The sequence below is a fragment of the Dendroctonus ponderosae genome, unplaced genomic scaffold, assembly GCF_020466585.1.
Source record: "Dendroctonus ponderosae isolate FM_Combo_2020 unplaced genomic scaffold, Dpon_F_20191213v2 Dpon_F_20191213_11, whole genome shotgun sequence".
Classification (NCBI taxonomy): Eukaryota; Metazoa; Arthropoda; class Insecta; order Coleoptera; family Curculionidae; genus Dendroctonus; species Dendroctonus ponderosae.
This window is the reverse complement of record NW_026017213.1, coordinates 2,046,518-2,069,353: the sequence shown is the minus strand read 5'-3', so window position 1 is coordinate 2,069,353 and position 22,836 is coordinate 2,046,518. Positions and strand designations below refer to the sequence as shown.

At 38.3% G+C, this 22,836-nt stretch overlaps 1 protein-coding gene across 1 annotated transcript; it reads right to left on the bottom strand.

The window, feature by feature from the left end:
- Nucleotides 1-311: 311 nt before the first annotated feature.
- On the bottom strand, nt 312-22,226 carry LOC109546606 (alpha-mannosidase 2). The gene is made up of 7 exons (XM_019917609.2): nt 22,024-22,226; nt 11,204-11,356; nt 10,952-11,147; nt 7,434-7,526; nt 3,942-4,248; nt 1,615-3,888; nt 312-1,449 (listed from the first exon to the last, which is right to left on the bottom strand). The coding sequence occupies exons 2-7, from the start codon at nt 11,305-11,307 to the stop codon at nt 962-964; spliced, it is 3,462 nt and encodes a 1,153-aa protein (XP_019773168.2). The 5' UTR covers nt 11,308-11,356; nt 22,024-22,226; the 3' UTR covers nt 312-961.
- Between the last annotated feature and the right edge of the window lie 610 nt (nt 22,227-22,836).

Sequence of the window (22,836 nt, the reverse complement as noted above, 5' to 3'; positions counted from 1 at the left end):
AGTGTGTTTTTTGGAGTCCATTTATACGCACAATTAGAGTGTGTGTGAGATGGAAAACCGCACAAAAATGGATCCAGATAGTCGAAAAAGTCTATAAAGTTTCTGAATTAACTCGTTACATTCGTCGCTTCTTGCAATAACTTAACATTTGAGTGTTTCCGAAGAATTACTCAACAGACAAAGTCCTAAAATAACAAGAATAGTCGCAATAAATATTATCTCGACGCGACAAACCAGATAAACACATTAAACGCATTCACAGCACAGTAATAAAGCTCAAGAAGGTGGACGACTAAGTAAAACCAACCTCGTTTACTAAAAAACCAGCACTTTAATAAAATGATTCTTTGTCTAGTAGTCGTCAAGGTATGAATCAATCTATAAAATCTAAAATTCCGCTTAAAATAACTCATTGAGTACGCAGCTGCTTCGTGATCGGCTGTCCAATAATACCGACTTGCATAAGACTCTAATATAAAACAAATAACATATAAAACTGTTAGAGAGCGGGGAATGTTTCTAATTTCCTTTGTAAACCATACATAATATCATCAAGCGACTGGGCCTGTCTGCAACAATAAACAAATAATTGTACTATATAAGAATTAGCTTTAGTTTTGTGTGCTTAGTTCCTAACCACCCTGTATGAGATAGAGGTTAACGAAAATTACATCTAGCTGGCCCTTAGGTACATTACACATAACGTCCGTAACACGACAAGAAAAATTAAAGCTCCAGGAAGAGAAGGAGGAGACTTGCACCTCTTCAGACACAAGTATATCACAAGAACATAAAATATCATTGATCTACTTAATCTAGAGTTTAGTGTTACTGGTACGCGCTAGGAGATGGTTTAGTTGAGTGTTCGAGCTAAGAGAGCTGTAGCCATCCGCCTAGTAAAGTCTGTACAGGATTTAAAAAAATATCTACAAACAATTCCGCCTAGAAAATCACATCGCGCCTATCCGAACGTCACGTTCAATGTCTTAAGGGACATGGGTTCAATGTACAGATCCCCGAGATCATTAAATTGCTTAATACTGTCCAATCCAGTCAGCGATTTCAATTCAATTGCTTGCACTTTAACGGCATCGAAATAGTTGCTGGCCTCAAAGCTCAGCACTGTGCAGCTGTAGTTGGCGCTAACCGTACAATCGTAGCCCTGCCGATGGAGCACCATCAGGGCACTGGTGGAGGGAAACTGCGAGTACTCAAAGTCCGCTTGCGTGCGAAGATTGAGTAGATGCACGTCGCAGGGCAGCGCCTTTTTGAGGAACCTCAGCTTGCTGGGTGCGGCCGCCTGCTGCTCTTGGTCGACGATGAACGACTGCGCTGGATAGTTCAAAGCGTTGGACAGATGAGTTGCGTATAGGGACGGTCGTGAGAAGGCCTCCTGCTTGGGAGCCTCGAATGGAACCGACGGGACGTTGAAGGAGCGGACTACTTCACCTGAAGAAGGTTAAAGATCAGAAAGTGGCACTCTTATGGAAATAGAAAGGAGCGTTGCTCATTCACCAGTATCCAACCGAGTGTGTGGAATGTGTGGTGCCTCATATGGAGCTCGAAAGGTCAAGATATTTTGATTTGCGCGTGATGTTCGCACACCGGGCTTACCCTTTTCGTAGGTGTCCTCATCAGCAAACCTCCTCAAAGGCGCCTGGGCCTCAACTGGCGCCTTGGAAACATCCTCAATCAGCATCCAATAGCGGCTGGTTGTTCGCTTGTTATCCACCAATCCCTCGCCCATGCCTCTAGAGTCGTCGTATAGAGTGCGCCGGTCGAGCATCAGCTCCAAAAACCCCGGTTGCCATGCGGACGCCCCTTGCGCGTGATTGGTCAGCAGGCTCAGCCGCACACTCTCATCCTGGATGTAAGCCATTGAGGTGATCGGGAAGTAGTTGCCCTCAACCCCCACCCGTTCCACTTTGACGCGCTTCTGCATGTTGAAGCCATTGAGATCCGAGTAGAACTCTGGAACGTCGCCGTTCTGCACATCCGAAATGATCCTCATGAAGAGCTCAGTCTCGCGGTTTTTTGGAGGATTTTCAAAGTCGATGGTGTTCTCTATGCTGATGGCGTTTGAAAGCGCCGAGTCTTCATCCAGGAAGATGGAGATTTTGTGGACTAGGAAAGGGCCGTAGATGGTCAGCAGCTCAGTGGAGACTAATCCGGTGCTGATGATTACGGACATTTGCTCTTTGTACTGGGCCAGCACGTCTTTCTCGTAGTCCCGCTCATTGGGATCGGGCATGAAAAGGTAAGCCCCTGAGTGGAACTGGGCGCTTCTGTAGGCAGCGAATTGGATCTTACATTGCATCACTTTGGGCTTGTGCTTGCGCACTATGGATTTCATGAAGCCCGTAGAGCCGCTGAATAGGATTTTCATTTTGTGGTTCTCCAGCTGAATGTCGCTTGGAGGGATATCTTTGATGGTAAACGGAGCCTCCAGCTTGCTTCCATTCGAGCTGACCTGCGACTTCTTCATGCAGTTTTTGCAATAAATCGTGGCAAGATTCGCAAGGTTCTTCTCTGAGTGGACGATGTAGTAGCTTGTGGCGCTCAGCTCGTCGAGCTTCGCTATAAAAACCAGCTCGAACTCACCCGCTTGGATCCAATGCTTCCCCAAACTTTCCTCAATGATCGGGTTGAGTTGGAAATCCACCTGTGCCCCATTTTCATCAGTCACCATCAAGCTAGTGGTGTTAACAGTGAAGGAGACCAGATGCTCCTGCGGGTAGGCGAGGGAGTTAAAGAGCACCACCCTCCGTTTCTGACCGGGGCCGATTTGGATGTTGCTCTTGTTGGGGAGCTTGTCGTAGGACTCCCTTTCGATATCGCTCAATATCAGATTCTGCCCCTTGGCAATGTGAACTTTGGGGAACAGCAGCGCTTGCAAGGAGGCTTCCTGCACCTTGACAGTGTCCCTCAACGACTCAAAGAGCTTGATTCCGTAGTCCTTCATGACAAAGGCCTTGCTGGTGCCGGTAATGGCGTCGTGATGCTGGAACAGCCCCAGATTCCTCCTGGCTCTGATGAGCTTCTCAAAGTTCTTCTCCAGAATCTTCCCATGCACCCCCAAGCTTTGCTGCTTGGCCTTATTAAGCGCCACAGTGTAGAGGATTTCTGCAGACCTTAGACTGTGCTCCAGCTCCCGATCTAGAATCTTCAAGAAAGGCCGCGTGGTAAAGTACCCAGACCAATAAGCGGGCCTGCCTTCGGAGAAGATGTCCGAGTAAACAAAGAAGTCGCCCTTCAAGGACGGGAACTGATCGAACCGCTTGGTGATGGCCTCAAAGTAGTCATGGGGGGTGCCAAAGGCCACCTCCGCCTTGTACTCGCTTTTATGGGAGTTGATGTGGGTTATCAGCTTCATGTAGTTGGAGTACTGTTGGTCGAACTCCTCTTTGAGGTTGTACCGGAAGTCATCGCCCAATGGGATGAGAACGACGTTGTGGGGGAACAGAGACCCGGTGCGCGCGTATTGCTCCAATAGCAACTCGGCCTTTTCCTTCACGTTCTTATCGGTGATGGTTTGGGCCTTGAGGGAGGACTCCGTGTACTCGCCTTGGACTTTCCGGAAGTCGAAATTGAGGCAGATGTAGGGATGCGGGCCGCAGCTGTGTTTGATCGAGTAGATGTCGAAGGGCTGGTTGTGGGTCAGGATGGTTCCGTAGGGATCATGAGGCGTCCAGCTGGGCACCCATCGGAAGTCCCCGTGCTGCTTCAATGCCAGCCATTGCTTCCACGCATAGTGGATTCTTTGGATGACTGTTCCGCGCAGACCTGCCGCGCCCAGCAAATATGGCACGGTGCTGCCATGCCCGAACGGATCCACTGACCAGCCTGTTTTGGGCTTGATGCCCAAATTGGTCCACACCCATTGATGACCTTAAAAAACCCCAATCAGCCTCTGTGAAATGTGAAGAAACGACGCTTTGCACCTTCAATCAACTGATCCACCATGGCGAAGAGATGGACGTTGGCTTCGTCCGTCATTACCCAGCCCCCCGTGGTGATTTCCAGCCTTCCAGAGTTCACCAGCTCCTTTAAGACGCGCTGCTTGTTCGGGTGCGCCTCTTCCCACCAGCTGTTCAGGAAGGAAATCTCCGACCAGATGAAGGTGAAGTTCTTGTGCTCTTGCAGCTTGGCCACCATGTTGCTCATGATCTGCTTGGAGGACACGTGGAAGTAGCTCTCGAATGTTTTGAGCCAGCCTGGATCGTTGTGCGAGTGGGGGACGATGATCACCTTAAACATGAGATCTTGTCAATAATGAGGAGGATTTCATGGGTTTTGAGGCTCAAATTGAAGATGGTGAGTTCTTGAAGAGGCAGACTTTGTCATCTCCAGGCGATAGTGAAGAGGTTTTGGCGTAGAAGGAAAAGTAAGAGCTGAAGCTGTTTGGAGCTAGATGGAGTGTTAAATCCGTTTAGGGGAGACACACTTCCACTTCCATTGACAACGAGGCCACGCCTACCTGCCAGAACCTGATCGATATAGGTATAAGAGAAAGGGAAGGAAGGATGCATGATAGGAAGAAGGAAGGATGTTCGATTGTTCGAATAGAAAGTAATTTTTAGAGGGAGAAGTTGCCGACAGGAAATAAAGGCGAAGTTTTAGACATTTTAGGTAGAAAATAATTAGAATTTTACATGTTACTGAAGAGAAAAGAGAAAAAAGCGCCAAATCAACATTTGTTGCTATCAAAGGAAGGATCTAAATCTAAGAGCCGCAATCGCAGGAGAGTTCAAGTCGGTTAAATTAGGAAAAAGTTGCGACAATCCAGTATTTTTCAGTTTTTGAGATATTTAGAAAAGAGAGTAGAATATACAGGGTGACTCAAAATTGGTGTCATTCGTCTGGAGCTGTGTCTGGTGATGTTTTAGGAGTACAGAAAAAATAGTAAAAAAAATTAATTGTTATTAAAAACTGAGACATTTGCAAAAAAACACGTCAGGAAGACGGCAACAATGTTTATCAAGGTAATCTGCCTAATTAACATTACGTAAATACCTGTTGCTTCGTAATTATTAAAAACTCCGGTAAGCATGGAGTTATACAGAGGGACACTAAAATAGACAAGGATAAACGGTAAATTCAACAGTAATATGAATAATTGAATGACGGAACGTACTTTTTCGAAATGTCAATTATTGTCCTCATAACCTAGAATTGATATGTTTACAAATAAACATACATTTGAGTCTTTAACTCCAAACAAGTTAGTGCCTGTGTAATCACCGTATCCACTTTTCTCTTCTCAACTTAAGGAGAAAAATTAAACAAAATTGGGGAAATGCATTATAATTATTGCTATTTAACTGCGAAGAAAACAACGACCAGAACCTCTTGGGAAATACTCCGAAAGTAGTTATTTATTTAGATAAAATCAAACAGGCCAACGGATGGGTTTGTCTTTCTAACAATATGGATTTAATCGGATCCAAATATCCAAACAAACTGGAAAAGTTAAAATAATTTCTTGAAGAATTATGCCGTTTTTGCATCAACAAATTCAAACGTTCAACTGTTTACGTAAATACGGAAGCATCGGGAAACGGATGATGGAAATGCTTTCTGCGCTTTGAGAATGAATTAAAGCAACACTAAGCCACATTGAAAATAAGTTGTGACTGTTCCAACAATGCAGCCAACATTATGGGAAGTGAAACAATAGCGTGCTAAATTAGAATTCTCTTTATGATGGCTCAAATGTGTCAGGTCAGCGGTGCGAAATTATGGCAATATTTAAATGAGTTGTGTGTTGGAGTGCAGAAACCGACAAGAATCGGCTTTTCCTGTGTGCGGTTCAAATGGTTAATGACCACGTTTGGTGCTTGATCAATAAGCAATGTTGAACAATGCATTAAATTTCGTTGTTTGATTGAAAAAGTTGAGCTTTTGACCACGATTCACGACCGCTTGAATCGGGATATTTTCATAAAAATAAAGCGAGAATAAAAAAAGTATTCCAAATGTTGCAAATGTGGCTCTGCCATTTAGCCAGGTCTGACACAAAATATCCAGCTAAAAATGACCAGAAAAAGAAAGAAAGGCAAAGAAAAGCAGTCACCAATCGTGACACGGCTTGAATCTGGATCTCTAATTTAAGCAAACTTTATCCAACATATCAAGTTTAAGAATTACAATTTTCGGGAAAATCAAGACATATCGGAAAAATCTTGTCAAAATCAAGCTACGTATTCCGTAGCTCATAATAATGCAAGCAAAGGAGACTTCAAAAATTATTTTTTTGAATCTCGAAATTGTTTATCTTGAATGTAAGTCTGCTAGTTAGCCAAGATTTACATAAAATATCTAGGTCAAATGGCTCAAAATAATTTGATAAAAGTCGAATAAAACGACTAATTTCATAGGCAGCATTTAATTGAGTATACAAAAGTCTGATGCATAGAATTTGTTGCAAATAAATGATTTATCCAAAGGGCGTTGAAGCAAATTATTATGTTGGTTCTGTAGTTCGGTGCCTTTTCAATGCGGCAAAATTTCGATTTTTGGACAAAGTGTCGGAATATTCGGTCTGAATTGCGTTCATAGATGGAAAATATAGAATCGTTGTGACGCTAAGGAAAGTTTTTAATTCGAAATGCATTTTTATTGGGTGTGTTCAAGTGTGGCGTCGCCTTTTTGGGGATTAAGGGGTAGACAATGGAGGATGGGGCGCCAGCTTGCAGAAGGCTGGTAAGAATGATTTCTAATCTATAAATCCTTTAGGTTTAACTGAGTTTAGTTCTTGGAAAAGAAACTGCAGTTTTATAGATTGTTTGCAATTCTTATTCTTTGCTTTTCCGATTTTCTATAACATGACTTTGAACAGATTTTCCGCAGCACTAAACAGATTTTTTCTTTTCTTCCAGGTGGCACGATGCAGCTATCGGTAAGTTTGGCATTACCTTGCCCCTGGTTGCCATGTAGATAAGTAGATTGTAGAACATTTTGCAACAAAAAGCTTCGTTTTTATGAAAAGAAAATGTGAAAATAGAACGAAATCCCCCCGTTGAAAATACAAACTGTCCTTCATAGGACGTTCATGTCGAATACGTACTTTTGCGTTCGGAAAATTTAAAAATTAAAAAAATGAAGCCAGCTAATTTAACTGATTTCAGCGAGGAAAAGGCCTGGTTTCGCTTAAAACGAAAGTTGAGCCGGAGGATACAGCGAAAAAATGCCCAACACAAATATTTATAAGAAATTAACGACTTGTTGCGAAATGTTTGGTATTTACTAAAGCGAGCGTAAAACTGGTTACCCACATTTCGCGTTTTAAGGTCAGAAACTGAATTCAATCGGCGATTTTTCATGTCTCGTACACATCAGGTTTCACTGCTTTGCCATTTTCCCCTCAAATGGCTCTTTTCTTGGAAAACTTCAAATTGGAGTGGGAAAATTCTGGAAAACTTGTACCTAATTACCTTTAAAGGCGGTCGTTCTGGATTCATCTTCTCGCGTTCGTAGCGGTCTTCAAAGGTTTTATCCCAATATTCTTTGCTCCTCATCCAGGAAGGCTGAAAGCGAAGAAAAATTTGTGGTCATTTGAAACGTCTAGAATCCAATTAATATAAAGGACCCACAGAGACAATGAGATTTGAATTAATGGCGCTGACCTAGTCGAGAGGGGCGCAAAGCTCTTCGACTTTACAGGCAAATTAGTCTCTATTAATGAGCGCAGTAAGAAGCAAAACTGTTAGAACATCGGCAATAAATCCCAAACAGTGTTGGTTGCGCTCATTAAAATGCTGCTGAAGAGTATCGTTCCAATCCGGCTTTTCCACCTATACGTATTTGAGGAAATAAAAAGAATTTTGCCTGGAAAGCCATTAAAAGCTCCATCGAACGGGCGGGCGTGTTTCCGCCGGAGAAAAAGATCTTTCCCATTTCTTCCAGGGATTTTTATGGATTTCAATTCCCATTAGTTAGCACTTCTTTACGGGCGATGAGAACAGGACAACTGCCGTTGCCAGCCGATAAATTCTCTTTTTATTTGAAGCCCTGAAGGAAGATATTGACTCGACTTGGCGTGAAATGACTTGACTGTATCCCAATGGAGGCAAACATGGAAGAAAACCACGAATGTTCCACCCAACATTTACTGGGTAAAATCAATAATTTGCTGGTTTAATCGGAATAAGCAAAGTTGATTCTTCGCCTTGGGAAATTGCACTAAATTTTCAGCTGAAAGAGCTGGCAAATAGATTCACCCTTTCAGTAAAACTGCCGCCCAACGATCGTCTTGCGTGTGCGGAAAACATGTAAGTTGCAGAAAAAGGCCCGATTAAATAATGATTCAATTAGGGAGCAAATCAGTCTTAATTGCATAAATGACACTATCAGGCACGCCCAATGTTGAATGGAAAACTGGCATTTTTCAGGTGGCATGTTCTGTGTGCAACTTTTGCGAGATCGAGTTAAATATTAGGTTGTTCTTTTTTCTGAAGGAACGTGTCAGACAAATAAAATATCCTAAAAATTAACCAGGTAAATTGGAGTTATTGCAGTAAATCGTGCTCAATTCTCTTTTTGGCTCGCTTAATATGGATTTTAGCCAAAAAGTGACTTAACGTTTGTTATGAACATTAACGCCCTCGACCCATTGGCGTGCTCAAAATATCCCCATCATTTTTGGTTTTGGAGATATTTACGAATTTTTGCAAAACATGTTTTTGAAATTTTCTCGATTTTGGCACGATTTTCTTAAAAATAAACTTCACTGAGCTATTGAAGCTTTAGACTCATCTGCTGTATCATTCTATAACTCAAGAACCAAAAAAATTGGAAATAAATTATCAAACTCTTCAAGGGAGTTATTGGGCCTTTTTAAATGAAAAAATTGGAAAATGTTTTGCTGATTTCCTCAAATTTTTGCGAATTTTATTGATTRAAAATYGCTTTTTATTTAYCACCAAACGAAATGGAAAAGRCKCTCTTAACTCTTCAATAGAGCRAGAAATTAGAAARTTTATTGAAATTTTSGCCGATTTAACACAAAATACTTRAATTMACTAYTGGAYGGTTTTACTTTAAAAAAATCTTAGAAAAAACTTAGAAAAAAACTTAGAAAMCAAACCAGTTGATTTTCKTCAACCAAAAAAATTGKAAAAAAAATTATCAAACTCTTCAATGGAGTTATTGGGMACTTTTTAAATKAAAAAATTSRAAAATRTTYTGCTGATTTCCTCAAATTTTTGCGAATTTTATTGAYTAAAAATYGCTTTTTATTTATCACCAAACGAAATGGRAAARGCGCTCTTMACTCTTCAATAGAGCGAGAAATTAGAAAGTTTATTGAAATTTTGGCCKATTTAACACAAAATACTTMAATTAAMTATTGGACGGTTTTACTTTAAAAAAATCTRTAACTTAGAAAYCAAACCAGTTGATTTTCKTCWACCAAAAAAATTGGAAAAAAATTATCAAACTCTTCAATGGAGTTATTGSGCYTTTTTAAATTAAAAAATTGRAAAATGTTYTGCTGATTTCCTCAAATTTTTGCAAATTTTATTGACTAAAAATCGCTTTTTATTTATCACCAAACGAAATGGGAAAGGCGCTCTTAACTCTTCAATGGAGCGAGAAATTAGAAAGTTTATTGAAATTTTGGTCGATTTAACACAAAATACTTGCATTAACTATTGGACGGTTTTACTTTCTAAAATCCGTAACTCAGAATCCAAACCTGTTGAAGAAAAGGTTGCTAAACTCTTCAATAGAGCGTGCGGTTGAAGATTTTTATTGGAAAAATTGAAAAGTTAAGTGCATTTTTCCCGATTTTGTTAAATTATCAATTACAAATTGATTCTTTCGGAAAAATGACCCAAAAAAATGTAAACTCAGTAGCCAATCAAACTGTAGAAAAACACTATCGACCTTCCAATAGTGCAATTAGGGTTTTTTTCAGTGGAAAAGCGAAAATGAGTTCCACTTTTTCTTAATTTTCCATTATGAAAACATATTAGCGGACAAATAAGGCTCTAAACTGTCAAATAGGCTCTTTTAATGGAAAAATTGGGCCATGAATTGCAACTAAACGCGGAGTCTGGAGAGCAACATTTTTTCCCAGAAAATTTCGTTCTGACGAAATAAAACAAAACGTGAATTTGAAAAAAAAATCACACAATTTTCACATTTTACAAGCGTCCGGCCCGATGAAATCTCCTCTAAAAAAAAGAAAAATGTTCTTGTCGAAAACTTTGCTTCACGGGGCGTTTCACATAGAAAAAATGACCAAACGGGTGGGTTTGTTTCGGAAAAATTCCTCCACTGAAGTAGGAGGAAAAGACGAAAATTTGTACACGGACTTTTATGGGGCCTGAACTTTCAAACTTTTTCCTATTACTCCTACATATTCAGTGCCAATTGGGCCCTCTGGGAGATCGGCAAAAAAATTCCAGTGCTGAGAAATCCAAAAACCCCCAGTAGTTCACTTACTAGTCAAATTAGAGGAAAAGTGAACAGCACTTTTTCAGACACTTTCACCTCCTCTATGCAGGGGCGTGCTTACAATTTTGTCACAGGTTTCAGTTTTGTAGATATTTTTGATGGAAGGTTTCGAACCCAAAAACTTCAATCGCCAACCAATATTTTTCGCTACGACTCTTCGTTTGGGGGGAAAATAGTAAGATTTTGAAAATATTTCAGCTGTAAACAACCTGAAACTGCTTGAAATCTGGTCCGTTGGTTGCATCCTCCCAACATTTTCTTTCCCATCGTTCCACTTTCTCCCAGCCATTTCCATAAAAAGAATGATTGGCACGAAGTTGGGCTGAGAGCTCAAATATTTACCCAATCTAAGTACACACCGGTTTATAAAGCCGGTGCCAGTCAAAGCGTTATGTAAACATCGTCTTACAACAAAGAAAACGCCGCCCATCAACTCATTTCAACCGGTTTATGGCAGGAAAAAAAAAATTTCTTCACGAAAACAGAAAATTACCTGAAAGTCAAAGTCCTTGAACACATCCAGAGTGGAAATGTCCGCCTCAGTCGTAACCAGCTTGGGACAACTTTCAAAGTCTTTTTTCTCATAGATCAGCTTACTTAAGCCGGTGGGTAACAGTCCAGCTCCGTGAAGAGCCACAGGCTCTGCCGAAATGATCGAGTGATTTGACCGTTGAACATCCGAAGTGTAACTGAAAAATCACGTGCAATTTGAGTTTTAATAATCCAAATTTCTTCTTGTTATTACCTTGTATAGTAGATGCATAGCAAGATGGTTGCAATTATTGCAGTCAAGGCAAAGCCCTTTGGGCTGGGCCTTGGACATACCCGCTTCAGGTTCAACACCGTCATGCTGAAGTCATTTCAGCCCCATTTTCCTTATCGCTCGATCTGCAAAGCCCTGAAGAATTTCAAAAATTAAGTGAGGAAAATCAGGAGAAACAACCAGGAATTTCCGGCAATTTACAGCGGTTATTTCATTAGAGACACTCAGTGGTGGCACTAATTAGGTTTCCGTTAAATGACGCTAATTAGTACGGTTTAAGTTGCTAGTGGATGGCCACAATCACAGATTACTTAACTATTTGCGAAACTCCTGCATGCTTAACGAGGCAAATGATGCTTATTACTAATCTCTGAAAGAAATGGAGCCAAAATTGAAAAAAATTGCTATGGGTAGACTTGAACGCTTCGTAACTGCTAGTCTGATGCAGATCGAAATCTGGCAATCTGGTAAAAAGAGCTTTTTTCAACTTGTGCAAAACTCCTAAACTGGAGCAGGCACATGGCCAAATTTTTGGAAATTTATTGAAAAACCTTAGAGGTCAGTGCATGCAAAGATTCACTCGATTTCAACTATCCGCTGATATTTGCAGGCTGTTTTAACTTTATCTTAAAAAGTGGTTTATTCAAAGAGTGCACTGGCGCTGTAATATCGTAACTCCTTCTGTTCTACAGATAAGCATGTTGCAAGTTTGGATAATTATAGAAAAATTCATAGTGCTAATATAAACCAGGTTGCACTCAATTCCAAAAATCCGTTAATAATCGCGGTTTTTTTTAAATTTTACCTCTAAAAGAGTCTTTCGTTCTCAGAATGTAAATCTGTCCCTAAAAATCGTAACTCTTGTGTGCTGGAGCAGATAAAATGCCGAGTTTGCCGCAATTAATCTGCAAACCTTAGAGGTCAATACATACAAAGTTTAAGTCAATTCTAATGATTCATTCATTCATCTAAAAAGGTCGTTTTTCAAACTATTTAATATTCTCTAGCCGTAGAGTTTTTACCGATTTTTTAAAATTTACCTTAATGTTTTTTTGTTATTTTCTGCGAATTAGTAAAAGTCTACGGTAGAGCAGGCATAAGGCTGACTTTTTGGAAATGCATAGGAAAAGCCTCAAACTAAAATGTTTTGTATTTATTTAACAGAAGCCGATTTTATTAGGGACGAAAGATCATTAGCCGCTTTTTTAGTTTTTCAGCTTTACGTTAAAAAGGGATTTATGCAAACTGATTTTACCCAATTATAAAATTTCTAACTCTCATCCTCGACCACTCAAACAGCTGACTTTTTGGACGTTTATAAGAAAGGCCTTGAGGTCAATTTATACAAAGTTTCACTCTGTTATCTACCCATTAACTCTTGCAAATTTTTGAAACTTTACCTTAAAAGTTATAATTTTTCCAAAGAGTGTCGTTCTGCCCCCAAACACTCGGGACTCTTATTTTGCAGCAGATAAAAAATTCTGTCAGTTTTGATATTGATAGAATAAATATTATATTTCAATACAATAAAGTTTTTTTTTAATTCGCTAGCCGTTGAGATATACATTTTTTAAACTTTTTTCAAATCCATTTTCAAGAATCCCTCCTTACCCGTGAGCCTAGAGGCCAGCGCTTGCAAAGTTTCATTCAATTTTAACTCGATGGAGTTCTGTGGAGTTTTTTAAACTTTTTCTAAGAGCGCAGTCCCATCTTTAAAAATCCCTAACTCCTATTCTCCTCAGGAACATATTATCAAATTCTTGCAATTTTGGATATTTTTTTGGAAAAAAGAGGATTTCAATGTACAGAAAGTTTCATTCAAGTCTTCCCAGGGGTTGAGTTTTGAGCAATATTTAAACTTTGCCGTAAAACGAGATTTCATTTTTTTATTATGCAGGCATGTATCTAAAAATGCATAACTCCTTTCCTGAAGCAGATCAGCTGCTGAAACTTTAGGTATTTCTGGAAAAGGTCTTAGGTTTAACGCGTACAAAGTTTCACTCAATTCTCTCCAGAAAGTCGGATTAACTCAAATTGTAAACTTGCCTGAAAACGGAAAGGAAGGTAATATTTTGAACGCTTCTAAAAATTCATAACTCCTAATCTCGAGCAGATCAATTGCTGAATTTTCGGATATTTCCAGAAAAAGTCCGGTGATAAATGTAGGGAAATCTTCTCTGAATTTAGCACTAAAAAAGTGATTTTTTTGAAATTGTGCAATACTGTTTTCAAAAAGTCATAACTTCTAACATAGAGCAGATAAACAACTGCAATTTTGAATGTTTCTAGAAAAAACTTTGGTATTTGTAGGAAAATTCATTGGTTCAATGCAGAGAAGTCTTCACGTAATTCGCCCTTAAGCTGTTGTGTTTCGTGGAATTTTAAAACTTACTGCAAAAAACTGTTTTTTTTTATAAATTGTGCCTGGCATGCCGGAAAAATATTCGTAACTCCTAAGCTGGAGCAAATAAAGCGGTAAATTTTTGAAAGTCTCGAGAAAAAGCTCTTGGCTTATTACATGCAAAATTTCGCTCAAATCTCCCTAGTCATTCCGCTTTACGCAATTGTTAAAATTTTCCTTAAAAATTACTTTTTCCTGTCGAAGAAATGCCGCTGACTTTTTTTATGGCTCTTCAAAAATCCCTCGGTTTAACGCCAACAAAGTTTCACTTAATTTCCTCTAGCCATTCAATTTCGCGGCATTTGAAAACTTACTTTTAAAAAGTGTTTTTTTTTTATTGGTTGGTCATTTTTGAATAAATTCGTAACTTCTTACCTCTTATTTTTTTAAAGTTATACTGAAATATCCTTAGACTATGAGATCTATGCAATTTTGAAACTTTACCTTAAAAATGATTTTTTCTTTAAATTGACTTTTTTCTGAAATCAATAACTCCTGTCCTGGAGTGGAGATAAACAGCTCAAAAACGGCGCGGTCTGCATTAAAAATTCCTAACTTCTAACCCAGATCAGCAGGGGACGTGAAATTCGCTAACTCTTTAAAAGATACATAGAGAGTTTCATTTAAATAGCACCAGAATATATTTTTACGCGTTCTCTAAACGCAGTGGTAGAAATTGAATCACTCAAATGCACTTCTTTAAAAATTCATAACTATCAACCCAGATCGGATGCCAACGTGAAAGTTGCTCAACCTTTACCAGACACTTAACTCTAGAAATCCTGAGAATCTAATTGAAATTATACAAAAATAAAACTTTTGCGTGCTATTTAAACGCAGTGAAAGAAATTGAAAATTTTACTCAAATGCTCGGTCTTCTTTAAAGATTCATAATTTTCAACACAGAATAGATACCAAAGTGAAACTCGCTCACCCTATACAAGACACTTAATTCTAGAAATCCTGAGAGTCTAATTTAAATTATACAAAATATAACTTTTGCATGCTCTTTAAACGCAGTGGAAGCATTTTGAAAATTTTAGTCAAATATTCGGTCTTCTTTAAAAATTCATAATTCTCAACACAGATTATATGCCAACCTGAAACTCGCTCACCCTATTCCGAATCCGGAAAGTTTAATTTAAATTTCACCAAAACATATAATTTTTTCTCGCTCTCTAAATGCTGTGGTAGAAGTTGATTTTTTCACTGAAACGAGCCGAATTTTTAAAAAATGTCTAACATTCAACACAGATTAAGTGCCACAATGAAACTCGCTCACTCCATAGAAGACACTTGGCTCTAGAAATCCTGAGAGCTTCATTTAAATTGCATAAAAACAAAATTTTTGCGCGATCTCTAAGCGCAGTGGAAGAAATTGAAATTTTTACTCAAATGCGCGGTAATCTTTAAAAATTCATAACTTCCAACCCAGATTCCGTGGCAACGTGACACTCGTCCGCCATATAAAAGATACTTTCCTCTAGAAATCCTGAGAGTTTCATTTAAATAGCACATAAATAGAGTTTTGTGCGCTCTCTAAGCGAAGAGGAAGAATTTTAATTTTTTACTCAAATACGCGGTCATCTTTAAAAATTCATAACTTTCAACCTAGATTAGGTGCCAGAGTGAAACTCGTTCACTCTATAGCAGTTACTTATATCTAGAAGTCCTGAGAGTTTCATTTAAATAGCACACAAATAGAGTTTTGTGCGCTCTATAAGCGMAGWGGAAGAAATWGAAATWTTTAMWCAAATGYGCGGTCATCTTTAAAAATTCATMACTTYCAACCCAGATTCCGTGGCAACGTGAMACTCGTCCGCCATATAAAWGATACTTTACTCTAGAAATTCCGAAAGTTTATATAAATTGCACAAAAATAGAGCTTGTGCGATCTCTAAGCGCAGTGAAAGAAATTGAAATTTTTACTCAAATACGCGGTCATCTTTAAAACTTCATAACTTTCAACCTAGATTAGGTGCCACAGTGAAACTCGTTCACTCTATAGCAGTCACTTTAATCTAGAAATCCTGAGAGTTTCATTTAAATAGYACAAAAATAGAGTTTTGTGCGCTCTCTAAGCGAAGAKGAAGAAATTGAWATTTTTACTCAAATACGMGGTCATCTTTAAAAATTCATAACTTTCAACCTAGATTASGTGCCACAGTGAAACTCGTTCACTCTATAGCAGTYACTTWAATCTAGAAATCCTGAGAGTTTCATTTAAATAGCACAAAAATAGAGTTTTTGTTCGGTCTTTAAACAGTGGTCGAAATTGAAATTTTTATTAAAAYGCAGGTTTTGTTTTAATTCCTACTTTTCAACCCAGATCATGCGGTCACGKGAAACTCGCTCACCCTATAGAAGAAACCTAACTGAAAAAATCCTGACAGTTTYATTTAAACCGCACCCAAACYTGATYTTGCGTGTTCTCAAAGCGCAGTAGAAGAAATTGACATTTTYACTCAAACGCGCGATATTTTTTAAACGTTCAAAACTTCGAACCCAGATCGGGTGGGAACATGAAAGTTTCGCACTCTATAGAAGACATTTCCTGCGAGAAATGCTGATATTTTAAATTAAATCGCATGAAAATCGGATTTTTGTGGGTTTTTGAAAAATAGGTATTCTTCAAAACTTCATAACTTCCAACCCATATGAGGTGGCCACATGAAAGTCGCTCACTATATAGAAGAGCTTTGGCTTTAAATATTCTGAGTTTCACTTAAATCACTCTAAAATCTGATTCGGGCACTCTATTTAACGGCAGGTGTAGAAAGGCAGATTTATCTCAACTGAACAATCTTCTTTAAAAATTGCGTAGGCAAGTTTTCAAAAAATCGTAGCCCCTAACCTGGAGCAGGTAAATAACTGATATTTTGTGGGTTTCTAGAAAACATCTCAGCTTAATTTGCACGACGTTTCACTTAATTCGCATTAATCAATGAGTTTTGCGCTATTTTTAAACTTAACCTTCAAATTATTTCTAAAAATTGGGCGGGTTTTCTTATATAAATTCATCATTTCTTCATTGGACTAGATAAGCAGCTCAAAATTTTTGGTATTTCTGGAAAGCACCCTTAGTTCGAGGCGTACCCCGTTTCACTCAAGTCCCTCTATTCGTTAAAAATTGCGCAATTTTTGAACTCACTCTTAAAAAGTGATGATTTCAAGTGCGTCAAAAAATTCGTAACTCCTAACCTGGAGCAGATAAGCAGCTAAAAATTGGTGAGATTCTCGAAAAACCTTGTAGTTTAATTTGTGCGGAGTTTCACTCAATTTTGCCGAGTCAATAAGTTTTTGCGCAATTTTTTAACTTATAATTTTTTTTACTTGAGTGAAGATGTTTGTAAAACTCCATAACTCCCATCCTGGAGCAGGCAAGCAGCTGAAATTCTTCACGTTTGGAGATAAAGCGCTTGGTTCAATTCGGGTAAAGTTTCACTCAATTCCCAGGGGCCAAAAAAATTTGGACAGCTTTTAAACCTACCGTTAAAGAGATTTTTGCAATTGTGCGGTACATTCCAAAAAAACTCACAACTTCTATCCTGGCAAAGATAATCGGCAGAAATTTTGAGCATTTCTAGAAAAAGGCCTTAGTGCGACGCGTGCAAAGTTTCACTCAATTCCTCTCTGCCGTTGAGTTTTGACAATTTTTTAAACTTGACTTTGAAAAGCTTAAATTTTTTAAGCAGTCGCGCTTCAAAAACTCTTCTTTCTTAAGATCCTCATCCGTCTCAAAAAGTACTTCAGTTAAATGGGGGGGAAAATGAATTGTTCCCATTCGTCGAGCGAGTGTTTTTGCGTGGGGACGGCGCCCCTTAATTGGCTCGATTCCCCGTAACCGATTCAACGTTCTTTTATGGAAACATGCCGCCGTCCCTGGGATGCGCCAGTAATCAGAATGCCCCGAATGTCTCGGTCATGTTGAAATGTGGTTTATGGTTTAGACTTTATAAGAAAGCCATCCTCAGCCGCAGCTTGCATCGCAACCGCAACAAACATTCACAAATCTGTGCGTTAAATAAATTTGAAAAAATTGTCTCCAAATTTTCCATACTGATTACAAAGCATTGAAAAAATTAAACGCAAAGATTGATGATGGTTATTTTCAATCGTCTATTGTTGCAATAACCATTAGCTTGCTTAATGGCCGGAAGCGCCGGTTTTTCCACTTTGCCGTAAACAGACCATGTTGTTACATATTCCGCAGAGATTAAATTAATAAATCGTTTAACAAACGATACTTAACAGATTGATTGTAGCACTCTTTTTTGCAAATATCTTCCAAGTTTGATGAATTTATTGGGTTATTTGCCCCTGGAAACCATCAACACATTGGGTGACACAGTGGATGTTCAGGTGTTCAAAAAGTTTGAGTTAACGTGTTACACCGTAAGACACAATGTGTTATAGCGCATTGGCGCACATAGCGGCATCAACACAAAAGTGTCACACATCACGGTGCTACCCTGACCTAATTAACACCCTGAAACAACGTTTTGAGTGAAAGTCAAATGCTTTGAAGCGCCTTTCGTTCCTTAAGGTTGCGGAAATATTGCAAAGAAAACCATTTAATTGGCCGCTTAAAGCAACGAAGGAAAAGCTACGCACAGAACAGAAAAAGTTGACTCTAGTCGTCACGATAGAGAACAATGACTGTATTTATATTAGAGAAACACGAAAATTTTGCCCCAATTTGCTGAATGTTCAATAAAACCCCAGGCCATTGGACTGTTAATTTTTTAAGAGCATTATACGATCAGACTGGAACGATCCATTTAATGAACGGAAAAGCTCCATTAAGTAACATTATTCCTCATTACAATTTATAGGGTCATGGCATGCGTCACAGTAATCTGCCAGAAAATAATGTATAATGAATAATAAAAAAATTAATTAAATTAAAAGCATTGCAGATCAATGGAATTGAAAAGCTGCCACTAATGCGATTCATCAAACCAGCTTAGTGCTAAGTGCTTATGCAAAAGAGGAAAAATGTTGCAATCTGAATAAATACACACTCGATGTGGCCAAAGGTTAATAGTGCAGAACGTGGATGCAGGCAGTCAAGGTTTAAACTTGAATAAACATCGATTTTCCAAGTCAAACTACTCCGTTGAAGCCGAATTCTTCCGGTATTAATACATTTGCACTTTCGAAAATAATTGACGCTGACTTGCGCACTATTTAAGTCAGGTTAGGTTCGGATGATTAACAAGCATAAAATGCAAGTGATTGTAACCTCTAGACATCTATGGTTTAAGTCCGATCTACCGTTAGCTCAGAAATTCAGAGAAAATAATCAGAAACTCATTATTAGGAGGAATCAAGCGCTCCAAATGTGCAGTTTAGTGTGCATAAAAAATTCCTAACCTTTAAAAAGATACACGCAAAATTGCATTTACTGTTCACATTTTCAGTAACCTTTGGTAAGCTGATAATATATCGCACACTGTGATCAAGGGGTATTTTTCCATTAAAAAGTATGTATATAAGTTCCTAACCTCTAAAGAATGAATGCAAAAATGGCTGTTTATTATTTACATCTTACATCCAAACAATTTTAGATGCTTTTTAATAGCGCGTCTCACAAACTGTTTTTCTTAATAACATCCCAATAGAATTCTAACCTCAAAAGAAATGGAAGCAAAATTGCAGTAACGTTTATAAGCCGTTCCATAACGAGTTTTTTGAATGTCGTTTGCCTAATACGGTTTGAATTGAAATTTTGTAACCTCTGAAAAACCGAGCTAAAACTTCAGCAACTTATTTATATCTTGGAAAGGTTGAGAGTTTTTATTCAATAATCAGAAGATGCTTAAAAGAACGACCTAAAAATCGCATTTTCTAGTCAAGACCTCGAATAAAAATTAATAACCTCTAAAAATGTATAGGGCAAAATTGTAGTCATTTATTATTTCTCAAAAACTGAGGCGACCAAATCAACAAACGGAAACCAAATCATTGGAAGCTTTTTGAAAGAATCCTTGTCGCAATTAATCTGCATTAAAAGTTTCTAACCTCTAAAAAGATGAAAGCAAAATTGCAACCTTTCCATTAACAATTCGGCCTCTTGCAACTTTTTTCATGGAGTGTTTCAAAAGCTGTCTTTTCGTGATAAACTTGTCTGTTGATTTAGCTTCCTAATGAGGGCTTTGAATCAGACATTCCTAACCTCTGCAGAGTAAATTCTAAAATTGCAGTAATTTTCTTGTACATACTACGGAAATCGTTAAAAAAAAACGGAAAAAAATTGTAACGAACAGGAACCAACAAAAGAGGTTAGATATTAAAAGTTTAATAAGAATTTTTAACCTCTAAAGAATGATATAAAAACTTTACATAATTGATTGATATTTGTGAAACAATTGAGAAAATCCCATCTTTAGCAGTTGCTCAAAGAGCGTCAAATGTCCTGCTTTTTTCTAAGAAATTTTCAATCCACATTCCTAACCTCGAAATACATACATATAGGGCAAAATTGCAGTAATTTATTTATATCTGGCATTTGGTTGGAAATGTCTACATAAACACTAGAAGGTGTTGCCTAAGAAAGCGTCCTAAGAAGCGCATTTTCCTAGTAAGATAGATAGTAAGAGCCCAATAAAAATTCTTAACCTCTGAATACATACAGGCAAAATTGCATTATTGTTTACGTTTTTTAAGCAAACGATAGCAAATATCTAACCATTTTTAAGGATGTTTTTAAGGCGCGTCTTAAGAATTGTTTTAAGGACTATCCATGTCTAAAAATATCGGAAGGTAAGTTTATAACCTCTCAAAAACAGAGCTCAAATTGCCATAATTTGTCAATGTTTCTGAATCGATTGAGAATATCTGAACCATCATTAGGAGCCCTTTGGTAGAGCGTCATAAAAACTTTGTGTGTTGAAATTTTTTAACCTTTAAAAAGATGGAAGCAAGGTTGCAACATATTCTTTAATATCTCGAAAGCTGTCAGAAATAGCCCACTAATCGTAATGACCTTTTTGATGCAGTTTTTCAAGAGCTGTCCCTTCGTATTAAACGCGGATTAAAATTGCTAACCTCTAAGGAAATGTTGACTAAAATTGCAGTATTTCTTTCATATAGCGCGAACGGTTGTGACAATCTGCAAAATATCAGGAGACGTTTAATAGAGGGTTTTAGAAATTGTCGTTTTCTTGATAAGGTTTCATCGGAAATTCTTAACCTCTAAAAAGCAGAGCCAAAAATCCACCAATTCCTTATATTTCGGAAACTGTTGCAAAAATCTGAACAATCATTAGAAGCTTTTCTGTAGAGCCTCCTTAGAGCTCAACTAAGCTGCATTAAAATAATGTAACCTCTAAAAACATTGAAGTACAATAGCAACATATTCATTAATATCTCGAAATCTGTTCGAAATAGCGCATTAGTCTTAATGACCTTTTCCATTGAGTGTTTCAAGGGCTGTCTTTCCCTAACAAATTCGGTATAAAATTCCTAACCTCTAAAGAGGTATAAGGCAAAATTGCAGTAAACGGTGGTGAATTTCCCAACAATTATTAGGAGCTTTTTGATAGGGCGTCTCACAAGCTGCCCCAATCAGGATCAGAATCTGAATTTTCTAACCTCTAAAAAGCGAAACAGTGCAAATTCCGGTTGTCGCATTAGCAATTCTTCTTGAATCGTCTAGCAGATTGTAGGGCAATGAGAAATGTAGGTAACAAGCATGAAATCTGACTAATTCTAGCGATTATTTCAGGTGCATGCTCCACAGAAAGCTGTGCTTCCAATAAATTAAAAATGGCTGGCCTAGATGTCTGTTGAATGAAGAACGCTGGGTTTACTCGACTTTTGCGTGAAATTGAAGTGAAAGGATAAGAATTTTCTGGTTTTTTTTTCGTCGACAACTTTACCAGACCTAATGGATTGTTAACAGCAAATAGCCACAATTTCTAATGGCTAATCGTTCTCTTGTTGGGCAAATAAGTAGCCGTCAATAGTAATTAATCATCGAAATCTATGGAGTTTTCTGTTGTCAACGTGCAGATAAGCTGCCCATTTGATCTAATTAGCGACGAAAGCGCCCAGGTCTAAATTGCCAATCCAATTAGGATGCTAATTAAATGCAGCCGCATTATTTTTAGATTGTTTTTGCAGCTGATTTTTTATGCTCTTTTATTAGACTACTAGACGAAAATAGTGCAATAGCTGAGTCTGGCGGCCGTTTCCGGACGCTGAAAAGATGCCTTTGCCACCATTGACATAACCTATAAAAATAGGGGTGTTTTTCCGGACTGGGAGCAAGAGGGTGGGTTGATTAGGGAGTGAAAAACGTGCAAGCAAGAACATGCCAATATATTAAGAATCAATTTTAAATAGACCACCAACAAGAAGGAATCATGCTCTATTCACATCTGGGACTTCGCCTCACCTGAGTGGAAAGCAGGGTGTGATGGGGGTGGGGTTTAGCAAGTCCAATAACCAAGTCACTCGATTTTACACCACTGAGAATAATTAACGCAAATGAGGCGCGATTGTTCGATTTTGCCCAGCGTTCCCCTATAATCGCTACCGCTGCCACGCCATCTCGATTTCGACTGTTTTGAGTTGAAATCCGGCTACTTTGTTTTTGTTTGTGTCGGCTAGGGGCTAGTAGAGGGGGTAAGCCGTGTTGCCGCACTTACATTTTGAAACTTTATAGTCGACCAAAGGACACAAACACACAGGAAATCGCAGATCACAGAATGTAATCCTAACTCTGTGATAACTGTGATAACTGTGATAACTGTGATAACCTCTGTGATCTGTGCAGGAAAATCGCTGGCTTGAAAACCATGCAATTTTGTGAAGAATTGCCTGAGGATGCGTTCCAGATGAAACTTTGAAATTAGAAATTGAATTTTGGTGATTTTCTGTAGCATTTCAGACATTCATTCTTGAACAAGAACGTCTGATATAATATCCAAGTCGTCGCTTAATCGATCGGGCGAGATCTGAATGTCAGAAAACCGCCTGCAGATGGACACCCATCGAACTTTCAGTTTTGTACGCTTGTTTTTTTGCAATTTTACTGCAAAAAATACGAAATTCTACAGTTTTTTGAGGTTTGATCGATGAATCCACTGATCTACACAACATTTTCTTGAAAAATTCTTGATAATGCCTTCGAAATGAAACTTTCAAGCTTTTGAAATTCGACTTTTTTTACTATCAAATTCTACAGTTTTTGAGGATTTTAAGAACA